The sequence below is a fragment of the Crassostrea angulata genome, chromosome 1 (genome assembly GCF_025612915.1).
Source record: "Crassostrea angulata isolate pt1a10 chromosome 1, ASM2561291v2, whole genome shotgun sequence".
NCBI classification, from domain to species: Eukaryota; Metazoa; Mollusca; class Bivalvia; order Ostreida; family Ostreidae; genus Magallana; species Magallana angulata.
Genome location: NC_069111.1, coordinates 13,341,403 through 13,359,709, shown reverse-complemented (window position 1 = coordinate 13,359,709; position 18,307 = coordinate 13,341,403). Strand labels below are relative to the sequence as shown.

Below are 18,307 nucleotides of genomic sequence, written 5' to 3'. Positions count from 1 at the left end.
AAAAATTGCATTAGGTTTAAAAATAATAGAAATAAAGAAATCTTCGGAGTTTTGTATTTATTTACAACAAAGTAATAGTACATGTTATACACAGATTTAACAGAAAATATCACACATACTCCTGACAGAGTTTAAACTGAATGTTCGGACGGATCACTTAAAAACAATATGTTCTTCTTTCTTATCTTTTGAAATAGCTTTACACCTTATCGAGGATTCATTTCAAGCTGTAAAACTCTTGTTGGTGGAATTTCCAATTCAGCATTAACCTAAAAACATAATTTTTAAATGATTGTAGTTGTGAAATAAAAACTGCTTTTTTAACACATTGATCAATACTTTTCTACTTGGAGAAAAACTATCACCCAAATTTATGAAATAAATTTAAATTGACATTTTGTATTTCAATTTTATCAATGTGTCAACCTACCTTTGAATTCACATATTGATGGAGTAGCATTCGGAGTTCGGCATTTTGTTGGCGAAGAGCATCAGTCTCATTTATGAGGCCAGATCTGGATGTCAGAACTTCACTGTGGATGAAAAGTGATGGTCATTATTTTGAAGTTCCTGTTTTCCTCATTGTTTATCATTTTAACAAGGGCACACAGACTTAAATCTTTTCATGATAACAAAGGGTATATATACAAGCAAGCATGGATGGGCACTTGCCGTAAGCAGAATATTAATTTTTAATCATGTGAATTAATCATGTGACCATATTGTAAACTGACCAGATTTTCTCAAATCACACATATTTTTTCTTAAATGATGACATTTTAATCAGTTACCTAAATTAAAACTTTTTATTCCAAAAAAAAGGATTTACCCAGTATAAATGCAAAAATGCATGGATTGGCACTTACCGTAAACAGAATATTTATTTAAAATCATTTGAATTACCGGTAATCATGTGAGCATATTGTGAACTGACCAGATTCTCTCTAATCAAACAGATTTTCTTTTAAAATGATGACATTCTAATCAGTTACCTGTATTTCTCTAGTCCTTCTACAAGAGCATCCCAGAGCCTCTCTTTCTTCTCATCCACTAGTTTGGCATAGCTGGCCCAGTAGTCCGAGTCCTCGGAACTATCTCGCTCCTCCAGGGAGGCAATCTTAAACTGGGACTGTTTCACCCTCTCTCTGTTCAATGCAATTATTCACATTTTTGGGTTCACATAAGCGTCATTTCTAATAGTATCAGCTGAAGAATTTCAAAACTTAATATTTGAAAATATATTTTTTGTGTTTCTGAATATCTATAACTTCTATGCACACCAGAATGACAAATGATGTGAATCAACTTTATAATGATCAATCAATATGAAGTTAAGGTTTTTCATAATTTAACAATAAAAAGAAACCTACTTGGATGGTTGTCTGTTCTCCTCTACAAAGGCTCTCAGAGCCTTCATCACTTCATTGTGGTGGATCAACTCTATCGTTTCACTCTTGGATGAATCAACATCACCCTCCTTGCCTGTCAATTTTCTGATTTCGGCATCAATATCATCCATCTAAAATCAGATTGATATTATTTTCTGTTGAATAAAATGTAACTTGAAAATGCATAATGAAAATTGTGTAAAGTAAAACCTTTTACAAACAAAAAAAAGGGCATGAAAAAATGGTAACATACATCTCCTTCTGTCTGGGTTTCCTCCATTGTTGTTTCCTTCTGAAATCAGACAAAATAAATATCGTGAGTATATTTATAAAATATAAACTACAAACATTACTTGAAAATGTTCATATTGATATTAAGATAATGGGAAGTAGTACCGTAAGCTTCCCATACCATAAAACGGTACATGAGTATCTTTAATTTTTCAATTAGGATCAAATGAACACATTTTAAAATTTTTTCAAACAATCAAATTCTCTAGTCTTAATTGTTTTCAACTGACACGGACAAGTTAGAATAAAGTAAACTTTGTCACCTCTTCTTCCTCCTCTTCTGGCTTCTTGCCCCCCTTGACGTGCATGAAGTAACTGGCCAGCAAATGGACATCCTCCTCTGTGTCAATTCCTAGAGCCTGTGTTGTTTCAAAGTAAATTTTATCATCAGTTAAAGTACATCTAGCAGGTATAAGGGTGAAAAGTTTACTGTAGATTCCTAATTTAAAACGATATCCACATAAAATCGCAAGAAGCACATCTTGCTAATTTTAAAATCTGGCTTTTATTTTTCAAAGAGAAGTAAACTTAATGCAACAATGATAAAAATTCTGCACTTACAATTTTATATTCTTGCAATTTGATGCAAAACAGTTCGATTGTGGAATCAAATAATTGCATAAAATAAGGAATCTACAGTATGTGATCCAATACAATTTACAAAATTGCAGAGTAATTTATTGTTAATATGTTGTAAAATATTTTGAAACCCTTCCCCCATTGCAAAAAAAGACAAGTTTTACTCACACTGAAGATGGCATCCAACTTCATCAGAGACCTCTCGTCCTTCTCCAAAGGAGCCAAGAGTTTGTTCAGCTTGGACTCAACCAAAAATCCCTATCAAATCAAACAGTAACATTAAATATTAGAAGGATGTCACTTAGGGAGGCTTGATGGTCAAGAGAATAACCATTAAATCCTCCTTATATTTATAGATGATTTTTAAAGCCAAAATTTTTGTTCAGTAAAAAGAAATTCCTAATATTTTAACGTTACAATTTGGATATTTTTCATCTTTATACAAAGCTCGATCATCTCCTAGAGAAGATTGATATAGTCTAAAAATGGTCATGACCATCAATCTCAATACCTCTTAAAAAAGAGTGGACAATCACTCTCTGGGTACCATAAATGAGAAGAATTGAGAGACTATTTTTTCACTCACCGATTCGTCACACAGAACTTCCAGCACACTTTTGATGGTGGTGGCAGAGATCTTGGACAGCAGGGTGCTCTTGGGAAGCTTCCTGTCTGAGGGAATGTCATCATCCTCCTCCTCCTCCTTCTCGCCTTGGCTCTCTGGAATAGTAAACAATATCACATCAACACATTCCAAGGGGAACAACTCTTTGAGAGATTCTTCTCTAAAGTGCTCACATAACATAAGAACTAAAAACCAGTTATTTCTCAGCTGGCTTACTCTCTTTTTCCAATATATAATCAAACAAAATGATTTGAAATATTCAAACCATGCAAATTTTAAAAAATCCTCATGGGTTGAAAATATACAGATTCATTTATGAGCATAAAAAGTGCATTTAAATCATGAAGAAACAACCATTTAGGGTATATAAGAATATAGAAGATGCTGGTGATCCAATCCCTGACTCCTACAGATATAACCAAAGACTACCACCTACCAGCTTGTGACAAAATTTCTTGGACCAGCTGTTGAGCAGACATGCCTCCTTTCTGACTTGCAGCACTCTTAATGGGGCCAACATTGTCTGCAAAGGACCTATCAAAACAAAGAGGGATACAGGGTGAATAATTTGTAACACTGAATAAAATGTGACTACCTGACATAATAAGCATACTTATAAGGTAAATGAGAAGGAAAAATTCACAACTGATTCTAAAGCTCAAATCAGGTATTGATCAGCCTTTTATTGGCACCTGAGCTTAGATTATATCCAGTAATTGCCACAATTATATCTATACTTACAGGTCTGGGTTTTGATACTGTATTCCCAGCTGTTGTTCGTGGATGGCCCTATCAGCCTCCACCAGTGTGGTCACCAGCTCCTTGCACTCCGCCTCATTCATGCACCACACATCCTCAAACTTCTTAGAATCAGCCTGCATAAAATGCCTGCAAAAAAACACCCCAATAAATTCATCAACATATATCAAATAATGTTCTGCAATTTCACCAACATCTCTGCTCCACTCTTCTGTGTGATTTTCAAGAAATGAGGTGATCAGAAACACTTGGTGAGTAATGATTTTCAAAACTAAATACATGCAGGCAAAAATTAATGCTCTGTTTTCTTCTTTCTTACCTTGATTTCCTCTGGAGATCCCTGAATTGTTCTGTGATTCTCTTGTAGTCCTCTGTTAGCTGCTGGTTTTCATCCCTAACCGATAAAAATTGTAGCTTATTCAAAAAGTCTGCACAGAATCCCTGACTGTTAAACATATTTGGAATTTTCCTTGCAGTCGGTGTGAGTCAATACTACTTTCTTTGCAATAATTATTTTTAGTACAAGTCAATTTTTTATACCTGTATTGCTTCTCCTGTTTTGCTATCTTTATCCTCAGTCCATTCAACACATCTTGTAACCTAAAACAGAGGAAAGTAGCTGATGAGGGTTCTCCATAAAAATATTTAATGCTAACACAAAATATTCAGGATCATAAAGAGTTAAAGCTTACAGCTTGTGGTACGTACGATAAATCAATCAAACATTACCTGGTGATTTTTCTCTTTTGTTGGTTCCTAGTAATCTGGTTCTCCTCATCCCTCTTCTTCAACACCTGGAAGTTGTAGTCTAGTTTCTCCTGGTTTAACTGGTAAGTTGCCCTCATCTGCTGTAATTGCTGTTCCAAAATCTATGAAGATAGAATAGACTTGAGATAGATGCTTGATAATTTTCATGATGAATGAGTGTATGTTTAAACTTATATTACGTGAGTACGTAATTCCGCGATCCCGCTGTTTTGTATCAAATTGCGAGAATATAAAATCGTGAATGTGGAATTCTTTACCTTATTTCTCATTGTTCTCAATTCTTAGAAAATAATGGCAAGTTTCTAGTTTCAGTGAAGGGTGCTTCTCACGATTTAACATGGATAATAATTCTTCGCGTTTAATTAAGAATTTACAGTAGTTAATCTCATTTAACTATGATGATGTATTTCATACATGCAATATCATCTGCTAAAATTCTTTATACATGTATACTGATACATTACATACCATGCATATAGTGTAAACATATAATACATTTAGCTGTGTAATACACTTGGCATTTTTAGCAACAACAAAAAAACTAGTACATCATCTAATGTCATGCATTTATGAATATAATTAGGCAAATTCAAAAATGCACTAAATCAAAACTGTACTTGATTATTGAAAATATTGTACATGCTAAATATAATGCGGTTACAGCTGATTTTACCTGGACATCAGTTTCCATTCGGATCTTGATCCTGTTGTATTCCTCTGCATCCTGCACTCTAATGTTATGGAGCTGTTGTTCATAATCTTCCACTCTCTTCTCCCGAGCCTTCATGTACTCTATTTCCTTCTGTCTTCTGAATTCCATTCTCTCCTCCCATTTCTTTTTATGTTGCTCTAACAATTCATTCCTCTCTGCCACAAATGCTCTCTGTAAAGTCAACTCTCCTTTTATCATTTTTGTAATGTGAATTTTCATGCTCTAGCTTTTAAGTAGAAAATATTACAAAAATATGTCCACTTAATTGTTTCCATTTTATTTTTGAATAAAGATGTTTTATTCTCCCTCTCTCTCTCCATCTCTCTCCATCTCCATCTCTCTCTCTCCATCTCTCTCTCTCCATCTCTCTCTCTCTCTCTCTCTCTCTCTCTCTCTCTCTCTCTCTCTCTCTCTCTCTCTCTCTGCTTTGATCTAATGTTCTATCGGGAATACTACCCACCTCAATCTCCTCAATCTCTGTTTTGTACGATGTACTCAGACTTTTGATCTGCTCTTCCATTCTCTCAATCATCAAATCGATATCATCAGCTTGCTTCTTCAGATCCTTTATGTACAAGTCATCTTTCTTTTGCAACTCCTATCAATTACAAATAAAGATTTAGACAACTGTAAAAGCACTGTCCATTAGGCATAAATAATAGCATACAGTATCAATTCATATTGCAAATGTCCTTTTCATTCAAAACTTGACAAATACATACCTCTTGAAAGTCTTTAATGAGTTTGTTTTTATCCAGAACAATTGCTTTGCATGCATCTTTTTGTTGTCTCAACATCTGCAAAACAAAAAATAATCATTTTATGATAAGTTATAGATTTTATATTTATAATGAAATCTACAAAAACATTGTTTTTTAATATGAATATCGCTTTTATTAATATTCTCACCTGATACAAAGACTGAGGAATCTCTTTTTGTAATGCTTGCTCCCATTTCTTTGTGATCTATAAAAAAAATGTAAATTAATTAATAACCAGAATCTGCAAACATGTAATATATCTATATAGAAGTTTCATTTACCTCTTCGAACTTTTCTGCCCCTGATTTGGCTTCCTGCTCCAGTCTGTCTTTCCTAAAAAGAATTATTTGAGATAATGAAATTGTATCAACTAAACACTATACAAACAGGTTTATACATGGAGATCTAAATGAAACATACTAATATTTTCTGACCTGAAATTTTTTAAACATGAAAATTTGTTGAAACAATTCATACAATTATTACTCTAGTAATGGATTTTTAAAAATACTGAAACTGAGAGGAGAACATGCTTGTTACTTAACACTAGCTATTAGCCAACTTTCATTCTAAACAACTTTATTTTAACTAATTTGTAGATTTACAAAAACATCATTACAAATAAGCCAATGCACCTATAGATAAATATTAACAAATATCAGCTTAACACTTGAATTTAAGGCCTCATTGATTCAAGATGAAAATGTTTGTAGCAATACTGTTGTATTATCTGTAATAAAATTAATAAATCCAATATACTTCATTACTTCTCTGAAAATTGCTTCATCTATATGACTAGTATACCTCTGTCTCTTTGCATCATCATCCTCCGCACGTCTTGCTGCTTCACGGGAATCTCCAGCAACTCGTATATTTGTTACTAGCTCGTTGCCATCCTGCTTTAACTTTGTCAATCTTAGACGACTCTGTTCAACCTGCTTCCGGCTCTTGCTGAGTTCTTCTTTGACCTCCTTTTTGTCATTAGGATCTTCCCCAAGTTCAGCTCTACAAAAAAGATAAGGCATTCCTGTTTTATTTCTTTAGCTGTATTTCATGGCTCTTTATTTATTATATATATGCTTTCAATAACTGAATACAAGAGAACGTTATTAATTGAAGAAATAGCTACCAGTTTATTAGGCCTTATCAGTAAAAAGAATCACATTTTTGTTGTGAAGGCTCTACATGCAAAACACTCAGTTTGTTGAAGCTGATATTTTGTTATATTTGTGTTTCATATCACTAAGTTCTGAGTTATCAGTATTTCTTTCAAGTGATTTATATTTGTTTCTTTTGTAGAACTGATTTTTAAAAAATGGGATTTTTTCTTGTATGGAGAGTTTTCTTAAGGTGCTAAGACAGCTTGAGTTGTCTGGAGGTGAGTTGTTTTGATTCCTTTGAACTGCTCTTAAGTTAAATGTATCTTAATTCAGTATCCTCACTTATTTCAGTTTTTATATTTGTTAAAATTGGCTGTAAACTGATATCTGCAAGCAGTGATTATAAATTTTGGCAATGAACTTTTAAAACAACTTTTTCTAAAATAACTGATCAAGCATTACACTTCAAACTATAACAGTGTATAATGAAATGTACCTTTTCGCTGCATCAATTCGTCGATTTATTCTCTCTCGTCTTGCTTGGATTCTCTCCTCTGGATCCATTGAATCAACGCTTGGTCCAGTTTCATCTTCCTCACCACTGGAACTCATGTTTTACCGTAATTTGTTGTATTTCAGTTAGTTTTCCGATAGTTTGTTGTGTTGCTATGCTCGGACAGCCATTACAAAAAATGGCTAATATCAAACTTCCGGTAAAAATAAACATGCAACTTCCTTTTCCTGTACAGCCAACATGGCGGTTAGTGTCTTGTGTTTATTCATGCCGTCAAAAATCGACAAACATCGATGCATTGCTGCATTTTCTTATTAGTCTTTAGGTTCTAACGTATCCCCTGTTATGTGGTGATATTACGTATTGCAATTTATTTCCATTCATATTGAAATAAAAGAGAAAACGGGGGTGTCTTGACCCATCGACTTGGTAGAAATGAAGATACCATGAAATAGGTGTCTGAATTGGAGCCACAATACTTTGATTTTGTTGAAGATTAACGTATTTCATGAACACTTTTACACATAACAATTCTTAATTAAACAACCACGGTCGGTGTAAGAATCTGAGAGCAGTAATCGACCATAAATTGATGTTACATATGAAGACGTGCTATTTTAATGTTTGACAGTTGTGTATATTCGTATGTGAAAGTCCATGATTTTTATGTTGTTCATTTAAATGAATATAATTGACAAGTATTGCTATTGAATTGTAGGACAAAGACAAGAGCAAGAAGAAAGAGAAGAAACAGAATGTTATGAGAGAGCTGAGGATCCAAAAGCTCTGCCTCAACATTTGTGTGGGAGAGTCTGGTGACAGACTGACACGAGCATCAAAGGTGCTGGAACAGCTGACTGGCCAGCAGCCTGTCTTCTCTAAAGGTATCTTATTAAAACCACAGTCTAGCAAATTATTTTGTAACCATTCACGATTGCCTGCTTCTTTATGCAGTGAAGCATGGAAGTGCAAAAAATTGGTTGTTGGCCGCAATGTAAGATATTAAATGCAAATACAATGTAGCAAATGTTGCTTGCTTGCACTACATTCAATACCTTTAAAGATCTAAAATTAATTTGCAAATGAAATACTGCTTAATTGATCCTTTGTCCTAACTATTCCAACCCATCCATTGTTCTTGATTCCTCAACTTGTGCTCTATTCTGTTTTTTGTATGTACATATTTCTAAAGTTATATAACTTAAGTTATTTTCATTTAGCCCGCTACACTGTCAGGTCCTTTGGCATCAGAAGAAACGAAAAGATTGCTGTACATTGCACCGTGAGAGGAGCCAAAGCAGAGGAAATTCTGGAGAGAGGACTCAAAGTGAGTAATTGGCATGTGAAACCAAACAATTGCTATTCCATTCATTCAGCTGTAGATTTGTGAGAAAATACTATCCTGATAAAGCTGCATTTCTGCTGTTGTCAATGAAAACTTGCAATCTTGGGCCACAATTAATATTTAGATTCTCATCCCCAGCAGCCCTTGATGGTGCTGATGAATTTAAATTTTGAAAAAAAAAATTGTGTGGGGAAAAAAATTGTAGAGGAAAAATTGTGCTGGGTATGCATAAAAGTCAGAAATTTAATGGCTGCTTGACGTGGATAATTGTTTGATTTCAATCAAGTTTTTTATTATTTGAATACAAATGTCTACATGTTTTAGCTGTTAAGTTGAAACAAAATGGAATTCAAAGATTACTAGTTGGTTTGTGTACTCATATTAACATTAACTATTAAGCTAAAATTGTTGTTATGTCAAGAACATGAGCGGTGAATTAGAAATGTTTTAAAAAGTGAAAAATAATATCAACCTGATGGCCCCATATTTTTTGCCAATGAGGATGAAAATCTAAATATTTATTTTATGTGGCCTTACGTGCAAGTACTTTTTCACGTACCAACTTGTAGCAAATAGGTATGAGAGTAACAGTGTCCACTTGTTTTCAATAGATCATCAGTCCTGCAGCTTACTCTGATAAAAATAATAGTGGGCGTCTTGCTTGAAATCTTTTTAAAGAGTCTTACTTTAACAATACAACGTGTTAAGATCCTTGCTAATTATTTTTGTAGTCTAAAAATGAGATCAAACAGCATGAAGTAGCTTTCTCTGTTTTAAGAGGCATAACTAAAGAAGATAAAATATTAGTCTCTCCTGATAGAATGAAAATTCTAATCTCTGGTCATTTGCTCAACTCATTATTATCTCAATGGGCATTACTGCAGTCATGTTGATACTATAGTTGAGTGTTGGGTGTTTGGGCTAACAGGACTAAAGTGTTGGTTAAGTGTTTTATTTAGAAAATTTATTTTTATTCAATTTATTACACACAATACATAAACATAAATATTAGCTAAAAAAAATACTTATGCATTTATTTCCAGGTTAGAGAATATGAATTAAAAAAGAACAACTTTTCTGACACCGGAAACTTTGGGTTTGGTATTCAGGAACACATTGATTTGGGAATCAAATACGACCCCGGCATTGGTATTTACGGAATGGATTTCTATGTTGTGCTAAGTCGACCAGGTAAAAACCTTGATTAGTAACCTATGTCTCATCTTATAGTACTCAAATATTCTGTTATATAAAATAAATATTCTACAGACAATAGAGAGGTTGAGATTTAAAACGTGTACGCGTACGTGTGTTTAAACTACACGTACACGTTTCTGTAATTTATCAGTTGAGATTTCTTAACTTGTAGGATATAAATGTGTACATAAATCAACGCAGTTTTGTGACATGAATTTAGTTAATTCCAAATAAATGATAAATTTTTTATCAATTTTCATGCAAATGAAGTTTAAAAATCTATGTAATGAATCGCAAGAATACATTCACTCATCAATAAGACTTTATTTGTTGTAAAAAGCTACAGAAACTGATGACGTAATAAGCGAAGAATTTAGATGATTCCACTAGTTCACGTACCCGTACACATTTGAAATCTCAACCTCTCTAATGAAAGCTTTGAGTTGCTGGCATGTTAACAGTTTACATTATCAACAAAAGATTACGTAGTAGCTCTGTGTCACATATTAGTTTACTAATTTCCTTCTCCCTTCAGGTTTTAACATTGCCTACAGACGACAGAGAAAAAGTAAGATAGGCCCACAACATAAAATCTCAAAGGAGGAAGCCATGAAATGGTTTCAACAGAAGGTATGTATGTTTATTATCTGCATTAACCCAAAGCCACTCTGTCTACAATTGTAGAATATCTCTATTTCTGGCTGTTGATCATCTGTGCTTGCCAGTGGTCTGATTCCTATATTTTTCATTGCCTCCTAAAATTATTTTAGTAAAACACGGTTATAGCGAACACGCTTTTAATGAATTGACGCTTTCAGCAAAGTGATTTTCATTCCATGTGACTTAATTGCATGTTGTAAACTTGACAGATATAACACTTTTGTTTTGCCTCGGACTAGAATGTCGCGACGTCATTGGATGAAACGCGTCACGTGGCTGCCTTACAAATTTCTTTAAAAGGCAAGCGTCAAAATTTATAGGGCAACATGGCGGACGTAACGTTATTTGAACTGATTTTCTACACAAACGTTTGTTTACATATCAAACTTTAGGTCCTCGACAAAACAAAACACTTATAAGGTTCGTTACTGACTGTTTAAAGAAATTTGTGGGGTCGGTAAAGTCCATAGAAGGCGAGGCGAAGCCTCGCCTTCTATGGACTTTACCGACCCCACAAATTTCATTAAACAGTCAGTAACAAACCTAATAAGTAATAGTAATGAAGATAAATCACCTGTCCCTGGCACTTCATTACAGGCATGTTTCACAGTATTATAATGGCAAGGTTTAGACAGACTTCTTTACACTTTGACTTTTCAAGGCATACAAAATTGCTCCTTTTATTCAAACATGTAATAGAATCAAATAAATTGGTGCATTTTGGAGACATATCATTACATAGTTGATTCTACACATCATAACTTCTCAACATACTGCACTGCAACAGAATCTTAAGTCTTATACTTTACACTGCATTTTGATTTTTGTATGAAAGTTTGTAAAAAAGTAGCTCATCAGAATTTTAATACTCTTTGTGTCCATCCAATACATGAACTTGAAGCTTCAAATCTTTGCCTGTAACTAGTTTGTGAATGTCAAATTAAGCTTGTCTTAGACATGTTCAATTATATATCAGCCATACAAGGTACCATTTGCTTTCTGTCAGTGGCACTGTGCTGTATTTGTTGGTCATGCACAATAGATTTTTGTTCTGTAAATTAAGCATGCTGATTGCAATATTCTTTCCAAGAAAATGTATGTAATATAATACCTGCAAAACTATAGCTCATGGGGAAGTTCGGGTTGACCAAAGAGCTTCAGTTTCACCCATACAAACAAAACTGAATATTTATTGCGCACAGAAAGGTGCTGTGAAGTTTTCTTGAATGCACTGTAAGATTACAGGGACTAGTACCTTAATTTGTTTTTAGGATTGTGTACAATGAAACTCCCTGTTTTAATGAAATATATGTTATAAAAATATTTTATTCAATAATTTCAACTGGCAAGATGCTTGTGCAAAAGTTTTTAATGAGATAGGCATACCATGAAATATGAAAAAAATCTCAAGGAAAGCTTTTAAGGATATGTTTGTGTAATAGCTAGAATGCCAACCACTATGTTGACATTTAGTTAAATATAGCATGCTCTCCTGTTGTGCACCTACTGATGTTTGCCATTTTGGATCTCATAAGAGTTTGATGTGATAAAGGTTCAAGTAATTTATCACATGAAAATCCATTGATATGTGAAGGAATAGAAACACTTAGCTTAAATTTAGTGCACTTAACCCAAGTGTAAACTGGGTATACAAGTTGATTATTGTGATGGGCTTTTTCAATCTCATACGCATGTCAGACTTTACTTACAAAATGTCCTTTATGATATGATTGGTGTCCTATAAGATCAATGTCAGTGGTTTTATACCTTGGTAAATAATATTTGGGTTGTATTGACTGGAAACACTTTTGTAGTGGAAGAGCAATATGTTCTCTTTGTGGAGTATATTTTTGATTTGATGATAATAGAGGATCGTTTCCAAAAGCCTAGCTCATGTAAAGAAGCTTGTTGGAAATATTTCATTCACTAACTGAAGAAATTTCTTTTCTTTTTTCAGTATGATGGTATCATTCTTCCCGGAAAGTAAAGACTGTATGAGTGAAGAAAAAAATAAAATATGTCCTGGTCGAAGGAAATAAATATTTGTTGTGTCATATTTTCAAACAAAAGAGTAACAAGAAGTAACAATATTAGTTGCTACTACTTATAATTCATTTAAACAATAAAACGCTTTCTTTGGTGATTTATGCGGCATATGAAGATGGCGAAATAATTAATTGCAGAAAAAGTACATCACTTGCGTTAGCGCTACCTTCATATAAACCCACATGAATCATCAAAGAAAGCATTTTATTGTTTATATTTACATCTTTGTTTAAACAAATTAATAAGTTGATCATAAAAAGTAAGAACAATTGACCAAATCATTGTTAATGTACATCAGTACGTTTGCTAAAAGAAACAGCCGAATTGTCTCCTATGATCTTAGTTTCCGTAAGAAATGGAGGGAATCATAATCGGTATATCATATGTAAATATATACATGTAACTATTAAGACATTAAAAGAGGACATCATATGGATGGCTGAAAAATTCCTATAGATTATATTTAAAATAAAAATAAAAATCATAAAAGGTGGATACTGATTTGGAAATGATAAATGTTGGAAAAAGGCAAATTTACCTGAACTCGAATCAGCTTTCCAGATCACATTTTGTCTAGTCTGTCTGTCAGTCTATAAACTTTTCACTATCAATTTCTCAAGAACCACTGGGCCATTTTTAAGCTAAATTGGCACAGAGCATCCTCTGAAAAAGGAGCTAACTTGGCTGAAAACCTCCTTGAGTAGTGTATATTAGAATTTCTTCAAATCATGATCCCAGTTGAGTAGAGTAAGGTCACAACAGATGGCGGTAAATATTTACATAAAAATAAAAAGGGGAAAATATTATTTGGTCAGAAAAGCTAGAACTTTTGTGGAAGCATCCTCAGATATTAAATTCAAGTTTGTTCAAATAGCCATGGGCAGAGATGGACCACAATGAGGGGTTGATTTTTTACAGAGGAATAAATTTACAAAAATCTTTAAGCATTTGGCTGGAAAAATTTGTGAGAAAGCAGGTAATTTAATCTTGTTCTAATTATAACCCCCGGGGTAGGGTGGGATCTCAATCAGGTAATGTGTGAATTTTTAGATAAAGAAATATTTTTAATAATCTGATTTTTGTGTTTGACACTCCAAAGCAGATTTGATAAGATATACAGCTATTGTTCAGGGGATCTATTCACAAAAAAATCGTACGTTTAATCGTAGACGTAAGATTTTTTTGTAAGATTTTGCTTATTCACAAAATGTCTTACGTGTGACGTTACGTCAAAATACAGTCGTAAGTTTACGTCTACTACTGGGTTGACGTAAGTCTATAATTGATATGTTTATAGTTGAGTTATGGCAGTTCTAGGGACTACCTTCATTTCGTCATAAGCAAAATTAAGAGAAGAAACTCCTATTTGATAACGCGCTATGGTTTACCACGAGAAGACAGTGCCAGAACTCCTTTTGTATCTTGTGTTGCAAAACATATAAATGGTGGTTGTAATTTATTTTTCTTAATCATATTTGAAGCACAATTATAATCATTCGAGCAATTTTGCCCCAGAGCTGAGAAGGTCTCTCAATATGTTGAGCAGACAAGACATTTACATTTATTATATAATCGATTAATTCATAGCTCTCTGATTGGCTGGTGCTAGAAAAATTCAAACGTTATATTCACCTGCATGTGACATGTGTGACCTAGGAGGTCAATATACATGTAACATTTGATTTCCTCTACATTGGACTGAAAATAAATCATGCAATGAAATATCGCATTTGTTCGGCTATATTGCTTCAAACAAAAACGTTCGCTTGAGAACACTCTCAATTAATTGATTTGACAATTCGTCGTCGCTAAATCATATAATGAATTTAAACAATTATTGTTGTTTTTGTCGACTTCGGCTCTGTGAATATTGTACTTCTCGGGTAGAGCTAAATCGTCGTATTGACCTCAAAAACGGCAATAATTGTATAATGTAGTTTGACTTTGTGAACTCAAATTCAATGGGGTCATCTAATATATATTATATACGTATTTATATCTGTAATTCTATGATATATGTCTTCTCAACATTAGCACAAATAGGAGGCTGGATAGTCAACAAATTAAGTTAATCAAAATTTATAGAGTTGAAATGATTTACTATGACGTTAGGAGAAATAAAACGTTGTAGACCCCCCTCCCCCTCCAAAAAAAAATAATCCCAGCGACCAGGTGACTCTATAAGGTTCATGGTTAATAGTTATAGTGAATTTATTTCGTCGCTACTATATACATCTACCGAATATTTTTTCTTCAATTTTTTTTAAGGAAAACCGATTGCGATTCATAGCTCTATAGAAGCTAACAAGGCTGATATATTCGACCGGTCGATACCATCAGCAAGTTGAGCAACCCAGGAATAATCACAGACTGCACGAAATAATCATGATATCAGAGTCCAATTCCATATAAGACGACTTGGCTGTTCCTTTCACTCAACTTACTGATGTACATTAACAATAATTAAGTTACCTTACTTACTCTTTACGATAAAATCATTAATATGCTGAAGAAAGATGTAAATATAAACAAATATTTACATTTTCCAGCGTCTTTGTCTGTGATAACACTACGAATCGATTTTGAAATATATATTCCCAAAAAATTTCATCAATGATGATTTTAATAATTAATCGTACAATTGCTGAAAATTATATAAATGTAAGTAATGAGGAAATCGTTCTTTGAGTAACATGAGGTAATCAAATACGATCGAACGTGATCAAATCTATCATAAAGCCCTTCGAGTTTAATTGAATTGATCACCCCCGACCGAATTTGATCACCTCATAATACTCGATCATTGCGATTAATTTTTCTGCAATGTCGCTACCTTCATACCGGTTTCCCGTATGAATCGCCATAGAAAGCATTTTATTGTTTAAATTAACAAACGCAATGCCAGATTCGAATTGAATTCATTTATTAACTACTACACTGTAGTAAGCAGTAAATCATCAAACTTATAAACAGACAATTACAAAAAAAATATATACAAAAACAAAACAAAAACCATTGCAAACACCTTCGCTTTGAACATCTATGATTTAATATTTTCTAGTACATTATTTTAAGTCGATTCGGTAAAATGCTTTGTTAGGAAAAGCGATGTTCAATACAAATGATGCTGTCCATGGTGCAACATTTCGTACGCATAACACATGAATGGACGTGACGTAATGTTTAAAAACAAAACAAACACATTTGATCTTTGACTTCTGACCGTTCGAGTTGCACAATTTCTCAAGGAATTTCTGCAACATTTGCAAAGCCAACATTTGCTCATTTTAGGACGAATCAAGCTATTTGTCTGTAATTCATATGTCCATCTCATGTAGTAAATGACCTGCAAACTGAGACTGCACGTGCCCTACACGTCCATTCAGTTCCCCCATCCATTGGACCCACACCCGGTCTCCCTCATCTAGATGCACGTAACTGGTGGCACTCCCCAGTGCCCCCTCCCTGTCAACGAAATGCCCAGCTATGTGAGCGAATTGTTCATTGTTTCGGTAAATGGCACCCCTGACGTCACAATTGGTGGACTCGATGGATGCAGAGAAAGTATAGATACCGCGGGCTGTTGCGGTAAACACCCCCGTGTGAGGATCGAAGCCACGCCCTTCGTTTAACTGGTTCTTGTCGAATACAATTATTTTGTTGGTAGATATAAGAATTTCTCTGGAGAGCTGAGCGACGAAAACAACGAGCTTGTTCTTTTGAGGTCCTGGAAATTCTGGAAGGAAAATTCAAAGTATTTTACTGGTGTGTGTGTAATCATAACTATAAAAGAAGGCGTATGCACTGAAAAGCTTTTGCATGTGCCAGTAATAACAGAAAAAGTAAACTTTGGAAATTGCATTCAGATCGAGAAAATTAGGATTTTGCGATAATAAATAGACCACTTTATAATACTTACTGATCTGATTTAGTGTGGAGACAATGTTTGACTGGTTGTTGGAAATCTCTTGGAACTTGTTTTCCAGAAGCACGTTCTTGTTCCGGAGGATGTCAAAGCTCCGGTTTGTCATGCCGGATATACTGACGACTTCCTCTGTAACATTACTGATTTCCGTCCACAGGGCCGACGTCTTGTCGTCTAACCGTACATTGGTGTTGTCTACCGTTTTCTGAAGGTTGGAGTTGATGCTCTCTAGGGTAAAGTATTTGGAACTCTGGTCGTGGAGATCCATTACAGTTTGATGTGTCAGGTTCTCCAATTGCTGGATCCGCATGGTGGCCTGATTATAGTTTGTTTTCAGACTGTTGAAGTTCTCTTTTAAAGCGTTGTAATTGTTTTGAAAGTTTTGAAGAGTGTTTTCCACGAATTCAAGTCGGCTTTCTAAGGTGTTCACTTCTTTCTGCAGTTCTTTATCAATATCAATTTGTTCAATATGCGGCGCATTGTCAGAACCATTACCCGCTTCGTTCGATGCTTGAGTTCTTAGAGGTTCACAATTTAAACAGATTAAAATTGCAAAAAATAAAGCTGCTCTGACTATCATGTTCATTGCACACACTGTCGCTCCCTACGAAATGAATAAGAAAACTGCGTTCCTAAGCCGGTTTTTCACTTTATTATATACGTTACATACAATGACCCAAAAGTTCTGAATGACATACGCAAACCGCGTCATATCGAAATAACGTTTGGCCACTGTTTTTATCTACTTCTGGGTTACTCGGTTTGTCGATAGCTTTCATAGTGCTGTTGTGACTGCAAGGTTTACGTTAGTAACTGCGTCTTCTAAACTTTTCAGACGCGGGACCAATTGGGGGTGATAAGAATGAAAGAGATTAAGAGAGCCATTATATGGAATGATTCATGCTGAGTGAATCATATACCAAGTATAGAAATAAGTTTATTTTTAAACCCGACGACTGATAATTTCTCCCCCTTGGTAATTTTACAGGGTAATGAAAACCGTGTACTTTAAGAAACTGTCAATATGCATGCATAACCAACTTTGGGTTACTTGTACTGTGTATGCTGGAGACATGACACAGCCACGTGGATTATCAAAATCTGTATCTCCATTTTGTAACAGCGATGCTTGTTGACCGAGTTGCTTGATTTTTCTCCATCGAGATGTGCTGCAAGATTCAAGATTGGTCATAACATAAATCTTAAAACTTGAGTATTATTTAGAAAACCCTGTTAAAGAACATGCACAAAATGTTCTTATTATGCTTTTGTTAAAGGGGGAGGGGTATAGTGATTAAGGGGTGATATTTTTGTTACTGTGATAGGTTATTTAAAACAAGCATAAAAATGCGAGTTTTGGAGAGGGATTTAACAATAATCATTTAAGTACAATCAATTCAAAAAGAAATCAAGAGGCCAATGGGCCACATCGCTCACCTGAGGAACAATAGGCATGATAAAATCAGCTTAATGGAGTCATAATACAAACTATCTGGACAATGTACAATAATACATGAAGATCCTGTATAAATAAAATCCATATTTCCCCTGGATATTCTTATGTTTATAATCATAAGTTCCTTTTCTAACAGGATGATTTTATAGTCATATCATATGTTGAGTATTGCAGTTCTCAA

General features: G+C 34.1%; 3 protein-coding genes across 3 annotated transcripts; 1 reads left to right on the top strand and 2 right to left on the bottom strand.

Moving 5' to 3' along the window:
* Window positions 1–40: 40 nt before the first annotated feature.
* On the bottom strand, window positions 41–7,689 carry LOC128166500 (dynein regulatory complex protein 1-like). Its single transcript, XM_052831708.1, has 20 exons — window positions 7,480–7,689; window positions 6,688–6,888; window positions 6,165–6,216; window positions 6,032–6,088; window positions 5,845–5,919; window positions 5,583–5,720; window positions 5,084–5,293; window positions 4,372–4,511; window positions 4,183–4,242; window positions 3,962–4,036; window positions 3,625–3,771; window positions 3,320–3,417; window positions 2,845–2,978; window positions 2,427–2,516; window positions 1,943–2,038; window positions 1,642–1,680; window positions 1,371–1,519; window positions 993–1,145; window positions 431–533; window positions 41–269 (listed from the first exon to the last, which is right to left on the bottom strand). The coding sequence occupies exons 1-20, from the start codon at window positions 7,593–7,595 to the stop codon at window positions 207–209; spliced, it is 2,196 nt and encodes a 731-aa protein (XP_052687668.1). The 5' UTR covers window positions 7,596–7,689; the 3' UTR covers window positions 41–206.
* Window positions 7,690–7,709: 20 nt separating this feature from the next.
* On the top strand, window positions 7,710–12,739 carry LOC128166522 (60S ribosomal protein L11-like). Its single transcript, XM_052831763.1, has 6 exons — window positions 7,710–7,743; window positions 8,216–8,381; window positions 8,718–8,824; window positions 9,886–10,033; window positions 10,575–10,669; window positions 12,657–12,739. The coding sequence occupies exons 1-6, from the start codon at window positions 7,738–7,740 to the stop codon at window positions 12,684–12,686; spliced, it is 552 nt and encodes a 183-aa protein (XP_052687723.1). The 5' UTR covers window positions 7,710–7,737; the 3' UTR covers window positions 12,687–12,739.
* Window positions 12,740–15,651: 2,912 nt separating this feature from the next.
* Window positions 15,652–17,401, bottom strand: LOC128166493 (uncharacterized). The gene is made up of 2 exons (XM_052831695.1): window positions 16,665–17,401; window positions 15,652–16,481 (listed from the first exon to the last, which is right to left on the bottom strand). The coding sequence occupies exons 1-2, from the start codon at window positions 17,254–17,256 to the stop codon at window positions 16,063–16,065; spliced, it is 1,011 nt and encodes a 336-aa protein (XP_052687655.1). The 5' UTR covers window positions 17,257–17,401; the 3' UTR covers window positions 15,652–16,062.
* Window positions 17,402–18,307: the final 906 nt, after the last annotated feature.

Bases quoted from the DNA above. Each gene is read 5' to 3' on its own strand.
- LOC128166522 (XM_052831763.1), top strand. The intron at 8,382-8,717 runs GTATCTTATTAA...ATTTTCATTTAG, and splicing joins GCAGCCTGTCTTCTCTAAAG to CCCGCTACACTGTCAGGTCC. The intron at 8,825-9,885 runs GTGAGTAATTGG...ATTTATTTCCAG, and splicing joins TTCTGGAGAGAGGACTCAAA to GTTAGAGAATATGAATTAAA.
- LOC128166500 (XM_052831708.1), bottom strand. From the start codon at position 7,595: ATGAGTTCCAGTGGTGAGGAAGATGAAACTGGACCAAGCGTTGATTCA. The intron at 4,243-4,371 runs GTAATGTTTGAT...CCTCTGTTTTAG, and splicing joins CAAAAGAGAAAAATCACCAG to GTTACAAGATGTGTTGAATG. The intron at 2,517-2,844 runs GTGAGTGAAAAA...TTGATTTGATAG, and splicing joins AAGTTCTGTGTGACGAATCG to GGATTTTTGGTTGAGTCCAA.
- LOC128166493 (XM_052831695.1), bottom strand. From the start codon at position 17,256: ATGAACATGATAGTCAGAGCAGCTTTATTTTTTGCAATTTTAATCTGT. The intron at 16,482-16,664 runs GTAAGTATTATA...TTTTCCTTCCAG, and splicing joins CTCCACACTAAATCAGATCA to AATTTCCAGGACCTCAAAAG.